At 38.9% G+C, this 14,831-nt stretch overlaps 1 protein-coding gene across 2 annotated transcripts in view; it reads left to right on the top strand.

Moving 5' to 3' along the window:
• The window catches only part of IGF2BP3 (insulin like growth factor 2 mRNA binding protein 3), a 115,931-nt gene that overhangs the window by 10,631 nt on the left and 90,469 nt on the right, over positions 1-14,831 (top strand). For both annotated transcript variants that reach the window (XM_075705576.1, XM_075705575.1), the window contains exon 3: positions 14,437-14,485. In XM_075705576.1, the coding sequence (XP_075561691.1) occupies positions 14,437-14,485 (49 nt within the window). The remainder of the gene's footprint in view (positions 1-14,436; positions 14,486-14,831) is intronic.

Raw genomic sequence — 14,831 nt, 5'->3', positions numbered from 1 at the left:
AAGATGCACCAGAATGCTTATTCTATTAAATTATTGCTCTTAACCTCCCCCCCCCCCCCCCCCCCAAAAAAAAATACCCAAACCAAACACCCCACATTAAGTTATGATAGTCAAAAAATAGGCGACCCTTCATTTATTTACGAAATTTGCTTCTCAGTAACGGTCTGGGTAATAGCAAAATGTGAGGTCCTGCTCTTGTTTTGTAACTTGGTTTGCGTTGCTGCTTATTCTGTTTGCATTAACAATGTGTTTACTTAGAGTAAGTTGTATACCTCTACTTAGCTTTCATTTTTTTTCTGTTACAGAGTGGAGAGGGCATTTTTATAAATAATGTGATTTCTACCCCGGCCGCTCTTTTAAAAAAGAAGCGATTGACATGTAAATATACCCCACATTCTGCATTTAACATAGAACTGTGAACTTTTACCTAAAGCTGTGGAGTACACACCCTTTGCACAACTGGGCTTGATGACAGTTTTTCAATTAAACTCAAATCATGAGCAAAGTCATCCTTTCAGGTACGTAGTATGTGCTTAACCCATGTAGAGTTGATGTTAGGCATCACTCCTTGAAAGTAATCTTGGGAAAAGGTTTAGAAGATTTATCATTATAATTTGTAGAGCCTTTCAAGCCTTTAGATTGTGTTAAAGATTGCGTTACCTCTGTGTTTGACTGGTTTCGGGAAAATCACGTTCACTTGCTGTGGTTGGCTTTTGCCTGCCTCTGTGGCAAATAATAAGCTTAATGTACATTGCTTTTCTTCCTGGCCCTTCTGCTCATATCACCTGGTCCACACAGTTCACTTACTGCGACTGTTACTGGTTTTGCATACGTTGGATTAAGTTCAGCATCTTAACATAAAAATGCTACTTCTGAATGCATGAACGGCAGTACAGATCCAGCATCGCACGTGTGGTTACGTCAGTCTCCTGCTGTATAGCAGTGCTGTGTTTTGTACTGCAGCTCCTCAAAATGGCTTTTCAAATGAAAGTTCAAGCTATCTTAACTTTTTAGCTATAGAGTGTTGGTGGAAATTGCATGTGGTTCTGTATTCCAGAAAGCTACTCTTTGACATACTTCTGGCTTGTGTCATTTTGGGTGGTACCCTTTCAAAAAAAAAAAAAAGGGGGGGGGGGGGGAAGGAAAAAAAAGGCAAGGCATGGAAAAGTCTGTCCAAAAATTAGTCATGTTTCACCACGATGAAGCCCTGCAAGTTCCCAAGGAAGAAATGGTGTTTGAGCAGTGACAGTTTTCTGGAGATGGCTGTGGTGCGTGTCCTAACTGATGAGACTTGGGCTAGATGAAGAGAGCTTTGCCTGCTTCGGGGCGGGGGGGGGGTTGGGGGGGCTGAGGCTGAGCAGGTGCCCTGACCTGTTTCTTTTCCTTCTAACATCCAGCTCTGAACTTTCCTTGCACTCTGTGGATAACGTGCATGTGGTTACAAACTATTAAAGCATGTCTTTGAGGTTTGGGGGAGGAGAGGGAGGCAGTGATTGCTTTGTTTTGAGGCTTTTGGTAGCTCCAGTTCTGGTTGTTACTGGTAGTTGTCTCTTATTGTGTAGTCCAGTACTAGGCATGAAGCTGGTGCCAGCATAGTTTGAAATGAGCTGAATTTTTGGGGGGTGATGGTGGGGGACATGAATGAAGACAATATGCAAACAGTAGTGTTAGCAGAAAATGGTCAGTAACTCCTAAAGAAGGATGATTTCTTTCTGTGGTTGAATATATCTCTTATAACATCATAGTCTTCCTTATGCTATTTTTTTTTTTTTTGTAATTCAGTATTTTTAGCTATCTTCTGCTCTTTATTTCTTTAAAATGTTCTTCTTAAATCCTCACTTGTTGGGCGTATCTATATGCAGATGGAACAGCTGAATCTCAAACCTTTGAAAGGTGTATTTAAACTATGCTAAGCTATGGTCTCAGGTAAAAGCAACTTGATCTGCCAGTGGGGGCAGGTACCACCTAATCTAGGTATCTCTGTTAACAAATCAGTACTGTATGGTTGTAAAAAGAAGATAGTAATTACTGTCTTAGTGTGATAATACGTTCGCACATCTGTATACAAACTATATTTGAAGTAATTAACTTTTAAATAATTTATTAAACATGGTCAAAATTATCATCATCATTCATATGAACTTCATTTCTAATCTTAATTTAAATATCTAGAAAAATGCCATGCACTTGAAAACTACAAGTTACTAAGCGCAAATAACATTGATGTTAATGATGATTAACTTGTAAGTTATACTTACGAATTAACTGGTTAGCTGTAGCATATGGGCCTTTTCTCTGCTTTGTAACTAACTGATCCAAATTTACAGTTTTGCTCGGTTTAATACAAAGTGAACTAAAACAGTGTAAATGTTAAACGTTACCCTATGTAAAGAGTGCGGTTTTCGGTGCAGAAATGTAAACTATTTTTTGTTCTCTGATCATAACAGTGTACTTAAACCTACAGTGACAGTGAAAAAGTCAATGCTTGCTGTGATCTTCATCTTCAAAACATGCACTATATTTTATGTTTTCTGTGAAAAAGGAAAAATAATGGAATTACTTAAAAAGTGATAGTAGCTGTCCTATAATTGCTTAACATGCCACTTCTTAAAGTCATGGCAGCTTTTTTATAGTATTATGAAAGCAGGGGAAAATATTAAATATTAACTGTAAAGGTTACTAAAGAAAACACGCTTACACCTACAAGCAATTTTTCAACATAACTTGCCTTTGAAAGAAATTGTAAAATTGTAATGTTGCGAAATTTAAAATTTGTGGACAATTTAATTGTTGACTTTTCCAGTTGAACAGAATGAAATGATACTCCAACTAAGGCTTTCAACAAGGCCTGGTATGAAAGCTCAGGGATTGCTTTCATATATTATACTACGTAAGCCTGTGTGCACTAATCAAAGCTGCTATGACAAAAGCACAGAAGATGGTTTTGGTAATTCTTAAAAATGAATTTTAATAAAAGATGTAATTAACAGTATTTCTATTAAGTAAATATAAAAAATTGCAAAAGACCACTCACAAGCTGTGATACTTTAACTGTGTCAGTACAAAATATTTACGGTGAATGTGGATTTACTTAGCATAGATGTACTTACCCTGACCAAAATTATTGCCCTATAAAAAAAGGAGAAAATAAGCTTTGTAGATAATAGAAAAGTTTGCATTGTTGTTATTACTTTAGAAATTTAACTTCTTAAAAGATGTTAATCAAAAAGTTACTTTTTTTCCAGTACCCTGTCTTTAGATCAAAACTGAATGTAGAAAATACTGTGTATGTGTGCAAAGTCTGTATATTATTTGGCTCTACATCCCAACTGAAAGATGGTGCATTCTACAGTTTGAGGGTGTAAAATTTTGAGGGGGGAGTATGCAGTTGTTTTAAATAACATATAACTTTTTGCTCTAAGTACAGCTATGAAATAACTTCATTTGGTCATGTTCAGTCCACACAATTTTTGTGTAATTGAATAGGATTTCATTTTTGGGGGAGAACTCTTTGGAGAAAATTACTTAAAAGAAATGACAATAATGTCTGAAAACCATAAGCCTAATTTGTTTCTCTTTGCAAGTAATTTAAGTACAGAAAAAGCAATGGCACTTTTTAAAATTCTGCATCTGGTGCGTTTCAGTATAGAAGTGACAAAAGCTAAACAACAGAGTGGTCAGTTTCTGTGATTTTTGGGTTTTGACAGGGCAAGTGAAAGGAAGGAAAAATATTTGGTGGTGATAGTGTAAAACCCACACGTTCTAGCACTTCTCTGGTAGAGGTGTTATCTCTCATCTGTTTTAGGTCACTTAAGCAGGTTAAGGCAAGGTGGAATTGCCATTAGTAAGGGCCAGCACTTGAGTGGTATTTCTTCTTGTTGGTATTCAATTAATTCAACAAAATGTCCTAGTAAAATAATTACCAGAGCATCAAAGTGAGAATTGGTATCTGTGCGGTGTCTTAGTTATTGTGTGCATAGTTTAAAAGTTTCTGCTTTTTTAAAAACTTTTCACTTGTGCGAATAAGGCTTATTGTACTGAATCCTTTGAGATGGAAGCACTTACTTATTTTAAAGCAAAAATAATAGGAAATGTACAGTAAATTTGACATTTATTCTGCTGTAGAACTGATGAAGTATTAATTCTACTTAATCTATACCTGTTAGTGTGGTCTAGAAGATTTTAAAAAAGCTATTTGTCTTGCCAGTGCTTTTTAAACTTTCCTTGCTTTGAGATTGAAGGGTGGAAAGTAGTAATGAGGAAATAGATTTTTTTTTTTCCTTTAAATTAAAAAAAAAAACAAAACCAAAAAACCTTGGCTGTATGAGCAGGCTAACTGCAGGTCTTTGTTAGGCTTTGCTAGAACATCAAATGATGAGTACAGTATATCTCTTAAATGCTCAATTATCATGTCAGTACAAAGCTGTCCTCTTGCGAAGTTGAGAAATATAAGTAATTATGAAAAAATTAATAAAAATGGACATTTTGGCCGGAATGGATGCAGAGTGAAAGCTGTGCATGTGCACGCACACATGCACTACATTCTTTAAGACTGGCTTTAAACACTGGAAAGAGCCTGAAACATGTGGCTGTACATTTGAAAGTGTTGATTTACTCTGTGTTTAGTTTATTTTGTTCTTTTAAGCAATAGCACTTTGTTCATATTTTTGGATATTATTATATAGTCAGTTGCCTAAATGAAGTAATTTACCCTTGTTAATATCCTTTTACATCATGGAAGAGACTTGAAAATGCTAGTGAGCCTGTCTGTTAGCTGAAGTTTGCATATATGCTTAAAATCAGACTAAAGATTTTTTTTTCACTTATTCTACATAGCATGTAAGCTTTTTGAAGTTAGATGGTGCTTTTGGCAGCATGAGTGTTTCTGTGTGCTTCCACTTCCCAGACCCCACAGGAATCTTTGTTTACTGAGATAATTTTAGGAATTGGACATTAATTTGTGTCATTTTTTGTAAAGTAGCCCAAGAGGCAGTAAACAGGCTTTTCTTTAAAAAGTCTGTGTGTGGGGTGAAACAGCAAGGCAGAGGAGAAGCATGCACTGGGGTGGGTCCCTGAACTACCCTAACACCTCGCTCATTTTAAGCTCTGAAGTAGCTTGCTCTCAACCTGAAATGTTGAAATCGGATATTTAATAGCAAAAAAAGTAGCAAATATAAGCTCAAGAGAGCAGGGAGCCTCTGTAACAGAGTTCTAGCAATTATATGCTGTAAGTGTATAGGCGGAGCAACTCTTGCTATTTTACTTCAAGCCTTATTTTGCTGCCCTTCCACCCCCCAAACCAGAACTGAATGGTTACTTTGGAGCATACGGTGAACTTAAACTGAGTATGTACAACCTTTGTTTCACTTGAGTCTGACCTGAAGGAGACCAAAACGGGTTAGACTCCCTGTCTATAGCTGTGGCGTAAGGAATCTGGAAAGCGTTTCTGATGTTCTCCGCAAACACATGCTCATGGTTGAGCAAGTTGGTCTCGGCAGCATGGTGGATACTGAGTTTGTCTATGAACGCTGCTAATTTTATTTGGATATTTCAATCAGAGAAGGGTGAATCACTGAGCTCTTGTTAAGACAAAACTGAATCTGGTGCCATACCTCCCGTACCAAAGTTGCCAAAACTTTTATATTGTACATGATATCTGTGTCACATATATACATTGGGTTTCTAACTGATGTGCAGACTTCTGTGGAGTAAGTGATGGTAGCGGGGAAGACGTGCAAAATAAAAGCACTTTGAGTGTATACCCAGCAGCTGCTTCGTGGAACAAAGTATCTTGTTGGCTTTTTTAATTATTCAAGTGTTGGTACCCTTTTTTTGCTTCAGAAATGACACTGAAGTATCCTACGCCATTTATTTCTCCCCTTGGGCTCTTTAAAAGGAGCCGAAATAACTGAAAATTTAAAAAAAAAAAAACCCAAACCAAAAAACAAAACAAAACAAAAACAAAAAAAAAACCCCTTTATTTCCTTTACCTATCTAGGGCTCCCCATCCCCTACCTTGGTCATGTATTGCAGGGACATCATATACAAGTTTCAGTCTAGAGCTGCTTTTTACAGCTGATGTAAAACTTTGCAGTTAGTCCGTAATGGAAATATTGAGTTCTTCAACTAGCAGCCCCTGTGTGCACTAGGAAAACAGATGAGGGGAGAGAAGAAGCCTTTAGCTATTTTGGTGGCTGAAGGAAAGGAGGGGTGTAGAGGAGAAGGATAAAAGTTGAACACTGTGTCCCGTCATTAGGGGATTATTACTATTTCATACTGGTTAAGATTTTAAATAGACAAATTTTTTCATGTTCAGAAGCACTTTTGCATTTAAAGATGTTATTTTTCAGTCCTTCATATAGCTCCTGAGTATTTTCACTGTTATCCACATCCCAGTTAATTGCAAGTTAGTGGTGGGGTGGGAGAATAAATGGCAAGTGACTAGCTCTAAAATGTTTGGTCAACAAAATAAGCTCAGTAGTACAATTATTTGAGGAATACAGACTTCTGCTCTGAGGAGGAAGAGGAAAAGAGAAACCGTGGCTCTAAAAAAAAAAAAACCCAAGCACGCGAAAAACCCACCCACAAAAAATCCTAAAGTCCAACCCCCCAAACAAACAGGAGGGGAGGGGAGGAAAAAAAAACCACAACAAAATCAAACAAGCCCCTTTCAGTTTCTCCAAAGGGGGGGTGGTGGGGTGGAAAGAAAAGGCCTGAAATGTCAGAAGCCACAAGGGTAGATGAAAGCCCATTTTCCGAAAGGATACTGGAACTTCCCATTAAATTTAAAGCAGTGCTTAATTCTTTAATTAAATCTTAACAGCCTTCTCTCATTAACAACACCTGGAAAATGAAAGATTTTATTAAAATGAGAAATTCAACATTAATATGGTAATGGCAGAATCTTCAGAATTTTCTTTTTAAAACGTCTTTATGGACCACTCATGGGAATTTACAAATAATGAATATAAGCTTTTAGTCTAATTAGTGATGTGAAGAATTGTTGAGCTGAAATCCTGAAGCAAATGGTAATAGGTGAAAGCCTGCTATCGGGCTAATCTGCATAAACGTAAGAACTACAGTCAGGCTTACACTGGTTGATTTACCTGTTTTGTATGATGTAACTCGGACGTGCCAATATAAATCTTCTGGTTGTGCTTCTTGAGCTATCATCCTGCCCACAAATATCCAGTCTCTTTCAGAGCATTTGAGTTTATCCCGCATGAGAGCGTAGCCCTGTGCCCAGCTGTTTGGCTGGTGGCTTTAGAGAGCGGAGCTGCATGGCGTGCTGGCCCCATGGACGGCTTTCTGATTGTTCGTCCTGGTGGAAAGTAGTAAGCAAATCCCATGGTTTGTAGGCGCTGGTAGGAAACCTGATCATCAGGACAGACGGATCAGTGAGGTAATCCAAGAGCCAGATTTTCACCTTGAATGCTGAGATAATACGCCTCTCCAAAGTGTCTACTTTGGTGGGTTGTATGAGCAAGATGAAAGCGGAAAAGTGTAGTAAGGAGCCAACCATTATGTCTTGCATGAGCTTTGAGAAAAAAATTTTCTTTCTTTAAATTTTATGGAAAATCCTTATTCTAAGTGGTAGTACAGAGTGCTTTTAAATCCAGGTCTAGGATTAAACAATGAGGCAACACAAAGAGAAGTATTGCTGCAGTTTGCCTGTGGCTTAGCCAAGCTTTGTCTGCTTGAATTGATGAATTGGGTCTGAAATTGGGGCAATAACATTTCCTCTTCAAGTATTCTGCTGTCCAGATCAGTGTATAAAAATAAAAAGTGGTGATGTTTGTTAACAAGTCAGTATTTGAAACCATTCTCCTTTTTCTTCTGTAGGTAAGGCATCAGGATGAACCTTCTGGTTCACAAGCTAATGGCTTGATTTGATAAAATACAGTAACTGTGTTATCTGTGTCTTGTAATATAGACTAGAAATTAATTACCTTTTAATAGAAGTGATATAAAACCCTCTGTTTGTCACTGTACTGAACCTGAGTGAGTTTTTAACAGAAATTCAGTATACCTTCTTTTTAGGCAGGGAGTGTGGCCCTTTGCTTTTGTATTTATCAGAACTGCTTGTTGGGAGTAAGCAAATTAAGATATATAATTGTGTGTGTATATACATACATAATTTTATATATAGAGAAAGATGGCTTAGAATGCACAGTCAATAAGCTTTATTTGGACGGACTTATTACTATTTGTTAGGTGCTTTCAGGAATCGAATGTGAACAACTTAAAAAGACCGAAAAGGTTGCTTAAACCCTCAGAGTTTCAGTGTGAAGTCAGGAGGCAAGCAGGGACTGCAGCACCTCTTACAGGACAAGCTACTCCAGTGGCTTAATCTGTATCTTTACCTACACGTGCCATGAAGAAAATAAGAACCCCTCTCCCTTGCAACTAAAACACTCCTGCTTTTTTCCCCAACCACACTAATATGAATTGAGAGTTAAGGATTTTTTTTTTTTTTCCTGTAAACCTGTTTGTTCCCCCCACACACACACTAGAAGAGCATTAAAAACACTGATTCACTCTGTTGTGATCAAGCGTCAGCTACTTGAAGCAACCCGAGGGGGAGAAACTGGTAAACTCTGCGTGTGGGGGTAGCTTTTTGTGTTGGGTTTTTCTTCCCTGTTTTTATTTTGCTGGCTGCAGAGTAAACAATAAGACACCTCTTCCCATTTCCCCATAAATTCAGTTGATTATCAGCAGTTTTCCATGTGGCTACAGGAGCCACTAACCTTGTTTCTATGGCTGTTCATGTCAGGACCTTTCATATAGAAGTTGTTTCTTGCCGTATGGCATTAGCCACAGTCCATAGTGGGTTTTTTGTTGTGTGGGTTGGTGGGGTTTTTTTTTAATATTATTTCTCCAGCTGTCTGTGCTAAGTTTGTGCTGTCAGTGAAGTAAGCTTGATGGCTGTTGTCTTCGTGCTGCTCTTTAGAGCTCAGGGAGAAAAAGGGTTGTTTCGGTGAGCGAGTCTGGATTTTCAGGGGATCACACATAGCTGTCAGAGCCAGGGGACCATGAACTTGGGGGCAGCACTGGGGAGTAACAGCACTTGGTGCTGATGGCTATTGGCATACTCTGCATCTGTGCTGTTAGTGTGAGGTGCCAAGACTTTTTCCAGGTAACCAGTATAGCAGTGCCTACCTAGAATGGATGAAATGAGTAAGCGCTTGCTCTTTGCACGTTCCGAAGAGTGGAAAAGGTAGAACATTTACTTTCTATCCCATAGGTATTGAGTTCAAACAATTGAATGGACTAATGTTGCTGATGTTCACTTGATCTCCTTTCAAACATGTTTAACTCTTTTTTTCCATAGACTCTTATAAAAAGAGTAGGTTTGCTCTGTGTGGGTTTAAGGCATTAACTTTGTGTGTAGTTCATATGGCTGCTGAAATAAGAGAGTATGACGTGGCGTTATTGTTGAGAAATGGGAATTAAGGAGCAGGAAGCAGCAGGTCTCTGGGGGGAGGGAGGGGGGATGGGGAGAAGGGTCTGGTAAGAGTGTGGGTACAACAACAGTGTCAAGTGCAGTCACTTCCATACTTGTGTGTGTCCTGCCCTCTGAAACAGTCAAATTTGGATACATCTATGAGAGACACCACAAAAAAATCAGGGCTGTGAGCAAAAGCATGATACTTTACTGTTCTTTGCTTTATAATTGTGTCTCTTCTGTTTTTTAAAATTATTGTCCTTTAAGGGGAGGTGTGGGTCTTATGCAATTTGCCTTTGCTAAATGTCATGTAAAGTGTACAGTGAGATTGTATTAGTGAGTGAAAGTGTATAGTGAAATTTTATTCAATGCCTACATTGCAACAATAGACATTTTTTGAGACCTTTTTAACCCAAGACGATTTTCATAGGTTGAAGAAAAAAAAAAGTGATGTATATAGGGAGAGCAGAGAGAGAAGGAAAGAGTACGTGTAAAAGAAAGAAAATGCTGAAACTGTGGGTTTCCTTCTTCCCTCCTCCCACCACCTTTTCCCTAAGACATGTTTAGTATTGTTTCATATGTGCGGAGGGGTCTCGTGGGTTGGGAGCACTGGGTGTCCCTGCACATGTGTTCTCTGTATTTATGTATGAGAGATTACCCCTTCAGAGATCACCAAGATGGCTTTTAGTAAATTATCTATCTTTATGGTATTTCAACCTTTCTGTGTCTGCGCACATATGTAGCACAAATATGCTGTTTTCCTTGTGAAGGAGCACAATGATGTCTTTTTTTTTTTTCAACCTGCTTTCAGTGTTGCAGAGATATTAATGTGCCCCCAAACACAAGGCTCTGTGTCTTAACATCCCCAAAATAAATACGTTGATGTATGATCATCAGCAGTGGCTTGAAGTAACTGAATCCAGTTACCTATGGAATACCTGAAAAGAAGAATTAGAATGAGTGCAATTCCTCTTAAGAAAAGTAGATTATTGCCAAGTAATTGCTTATGGACTAACCTTATACAGGAATCAGAGAAGTTTGGGTTTTTTCCTTACCCAAGAAAAGGTGTTTTGAGTGTCTTTGAAAAAGAGAAACAAGTGGGAATACTTGTTCCCATGCTGTGAACTATAGGTAGCTTTCAAAAACCTTTGAATGATACAGAGCACAAACATAATTTGCCCAGACTTTTTTTCAGTTGACATCTATTTGCAATGCCTATTTACAATGGAATAAATGAATTGAGAAATCTGCTTAAACTGGAAAAAGTGCATACACAAGGCTTACATGAGTCACATTGATGAGAGATGCTAGCAATGTTTTACTAAGGATTTATTAAGACTAGGTGAGCTATATATTAAATCGTAATAAAATGCCGTCAAGGAATTTGAAATTACTATTTCTTGTTTTACACACCCGGTGTGACTGCAAGTAGTTGTAAGGTAACAAAACTTAAGATTATTTCAAAACAAAATAAAACAAAACCCTCTGTGTGTTTATGCTGCCTGGGATGTGATAGCTATAGGAACTTTGCGTATACCGTACTTTGCTGAAGAAAATAGGGTTATGAGGAAGATGGAAAGCACCCTGAAAGAGCTGATATTGTCTGAGATGGGAGAGTATTTCCAGGAAGATGCTCCCATATTTTTCTCTTTCCTTTCCCCACCTATTGTGTAGAGTGTTGTCCCTGTGCAAAAGCATGCTGTCTGAAGTCAGAACCCATCCTCATGGAAGCTGTTGCCACTCTGGTAAATTCAGTCAGACCCAGCTTTGTCCCTTACTCTTTGCTATGTGTTTGCCTTTGGCTTGGGATTTTTCTTGAGGAAGTTGAGAGCTGGTTCTCCATGGGTTCACGTGCATGCAGTAGAGGCGACTGCGGATCGCTAATGCCGCCCTGCAGCGAGGAGCTGCATGGGGCTGCCAAAGCGCAGGAGGCGGGCGGGAGGAGCGATGTCTCTGAGCAGGAGCTGCGCAGGTTATCACAGTTTGGGGGGGGGATTTCGTCTCTGTTCACTGCTAGCTCAGTGCTTGTTCTGGTCCTCGGAACACAAAAACCACCTCTGTCATTTCTATCTATTCTTTCTGTGTGGGCAGAAGGGCAGAGAGGGAAAGGGGTTACAAGCTTTGTGTATTTTTAGGTAACGTTGAGAAATATATTTAGGTTTTTCTTTTAATAGGAGCTGATAGTGACTGAAATGGAGAGGTCTCAAAGGTGCTCGTGATCTTTTATCTTACACTGGTGCTGTACGATTCATCTCTTGGTGATGCAAAGCTTTATTCATTTTTTCCCTATTGCTAATTGTGATACAGCGATAATGTAAAAAAAAAAAATTAAAATCAAATTTTCACATCCATCAACAAACACCAGATTTCAAACTTGTGCATTGGGTGACAAGTTAAAATTACTTGCAGTGCAGCCAAGCAACTGATGAAGGTGTAAATAGTTTCAAATTAAATGGTTCATATAGCTGTTCTTGTATTTTTGAAGTGACCTTTCAGTTTTGTACAATAGGTGTCTCACTATTGCCATAAATTGAGGTGCACAGCGGGACTGTACCCGTTTTGTACTTGTCTTGCCATTTCCTTTGGCTCTTTAGGAATGTGGTAGAGGAACTGGTAATTTTAAGGTGGCATTTCTTCCTTGCTCCTCTCCCTTCCTCCTCCTCCTTCCTTTCAGGATACTGAAGTTATTTTTGTACTACAAATGTTGGTTGGCAAAGTTTTAAATTGCACCAAGCTTTTCAGTCCCTCGAAGCCACATGGGAAGGAAAATAAAAAACCCACCACACGACAAGCCTTGTGTTATGTCCTTTATTGTTGAGTAAATGTAGAGATTGCTTTTTTTGGTCCATCTTTCAGGTGTTGGGCAGTAAAGGAGAAGATATGTAGGTTTTCCTTCTGAAATTAAATGTGAGGTGGCAGTTGTGTGTGTGCAACTTGTGTAAGTGCATCTGGAAAGGACTTTTCCCCCTCTCCTTCTCACCAGCGGATATACACTGCTCAACATGAACATTTGCTGCTTAACTTGGCGTGGAGCTGGGGTGGGAGTTGGTGTGCTGGCTGGGCTGTTGCATGCTCGGATCCTTCTGCAAGTGGCACTCCTTGCTATGAAACTCTCATGAATTTTAATTTGAATCTATAAGTGTGAGAGACTAATGGCATGACACAGTTTGAAGCACATTGAATAGTGTATTGGCTGCCAATTTTGTGGTTTGGGATTTTTCTGCATTAAAATTTCCCAGTATTTTTAATATTGAATGAACGTCCCCTTTTATGTTTTACTTTAGGACCCAACTTTCAAGTTTCAGGTTGCTGTGTGAGATTATTTTGATTTTTTTCAGAGCAGTGTATCATTACTTTAGGGTGATTGTTTTGTAGCGGCATCACTAGCTGAGATTACAGTTTAAGGAAATCTTTTCAGACTTCAAGGAAATTTCCTCCCCTTCCTATTACAGTGAAGCAGCTCCTGACTCCTCCTTTGCTTTATTGGAAATGAAAGCTTAAATGGGGTTCTGTGCGGTTTGGGTTTTTGTTCTCCCTTCCTCGCCTATTTAAATGCTCAAATGCTGAAATCAGCTCTTACTTGCTTGAGAGGGAGCGAAAACAGCTGAGAAATGCTGCACAACTGAGACCTGTTCATCTTTTCTGGAGAAAGCGTGCTTGTTGCTCGATCTCATTGTCGCCATAGTGTTGGGGGTGGCACTTCTACATGAGGAGAAGTTTGGGCAAGGTGGCTTTGCGCCGTGAGCTCTGGCTGCACCCTGAACAAAGCCTGTTGAAGAGCATTTCAAGATGTAAAACACTCACTGCAGGCCTGTGTGGGTGGTGGTGGTGTTAAGGAAAGGAGTGTATTTTAAAAGGATCTGAGGGGGAAAATGAAAGCTTTCAATTTTATTGCTAGACGGGAACATCTCTAAAACTTGTTTTGTTGCAAGATTTTACTGCCCTGTATAAGTTTAACAAACTTCTATTCTGTTATAAAAAGTCCTTAAAATGTGAAGCATTTTTCTGTGAGAGGTCAGTATTGAGCAATTAAAACACTAAGTAAAACTGCGTGTCTGAACACAAGACACTTATTTTAGCTGCTTTGGTGAATCAAAATGTAGTTGAGACCTAAGCTAGACCATTCTGTGTTGTCCCCTCTCCCTTCCCCAGACCTTCCCAGGCCAGCCAGTCTGACCCAACCAGCATGCCCTACCTGAGCTCGGCTGAAACTGTTAATCTACACATTCTTGTAAATCCCAAGGGTTTTGTGGCATCTCTGGCATTTATTTGTTCTCTCACTTTGGGGGAAGGGAGGAGACAAAGGACTTGGCTGTGAAGGCAGTCAGCACACTGCCAGGCTTTGCAGTAGCACTTCAAAGTGAATGTTTTGTTTACTAGATAACCAAAACCTGATGGAAATTTGGGGTGCAAATAGAATGAATTTACTGATTCCCCCCCCCCCCCTTCCTGATCAGAGATAGGGAATGTCAGCTGTATAAATGTGAGAATACAGTCTGTCATTAGGCTAATGAAAAGCTTAATATCAAAGCAAAAATAAAATTCAAATTTATATTTTCTTTCTTGAAGGGATGTAGAATCCTGAAGTATCTTCTTGGTGAATTTAAAAAAAAAAAAAAATTCTTAGTGTGTGGAGGGGGAACCCAGTACAAAATACATGGGATTATCACACCCATTTATAATGGAGAGAGTTAGATACTGGAGGACTTAAAGCTGAAATAGAAATAATCTTCAAGAAAAGTGGAGACTTCATGAAATACAGCAGATGTCAAATGTGTAACAAGTATTTCTGTAAGAGCTCTTTGGACTTGAAATTGTTTTGACCTGACATTCCCCCCCCAGCGATGTGTTGGGGTTTTGAGTTGTATATTTGGTTTTGCCCCTCTTAGTATGACAGACGCTTAAATGCGGACACTGCTATGTATAGTCTGTCTTGCAATAATGTTTTCTTTCTGTTTTTTTTTAAACTATTTTCTTTAATTTGTCTGCAGGAGTCGGAAGCTTCAGATCAGAAATATCCCGCCTCACTTGCAGTGGGAGGTAGGAAGTTACTTTAAAAATTGATATCTGTGCTTAAAACTGTGTTTCTGTTTCTTTACCCACAAGACTTCTCCCCTTCCCCCACCTTTCACTTGCTTTGAACACACCACCCATTCTGTTCTGGGGAAAATCCTTTGGAAGAGGGAACAATAGAGCCTTCTAAGCAATTCAGATAACTGCCTTCATTTCTGCTCTCCGAGTTAACCATAAAAAATGTTGAAATGGATTCTTTGGTGAATGCTGACTTCCTGATGCAGTCACTCTCTTTGACTGAAAGCTTGTCCATTTTGGACCTTGCTGGTGTGTGAGTTCAGTAAACTTAATACAAGTTCATATTTAAATACTT

The sequence above is a fragment of the Pelecanus crispus genome, chromosome 2, assembly GCF_030463565.1.
Source record: "Pelecanus crispus isolate bPelCri1 chromosome 2, bPelCri1.pri, whole genome shotgun sequence".
Classification (NCBI taxonomy): domain Eukaryota; kingdom Metazoa; phylum Chordata; class Aves; order Pelecaniformes; family Pelecanidae; genus Pelecanus; species Pelecanus crispus.
Note: the sequence above shows the minus strand (reverse complement) of the source record. Positions and strands in the feature narration are given on the sequence as shown.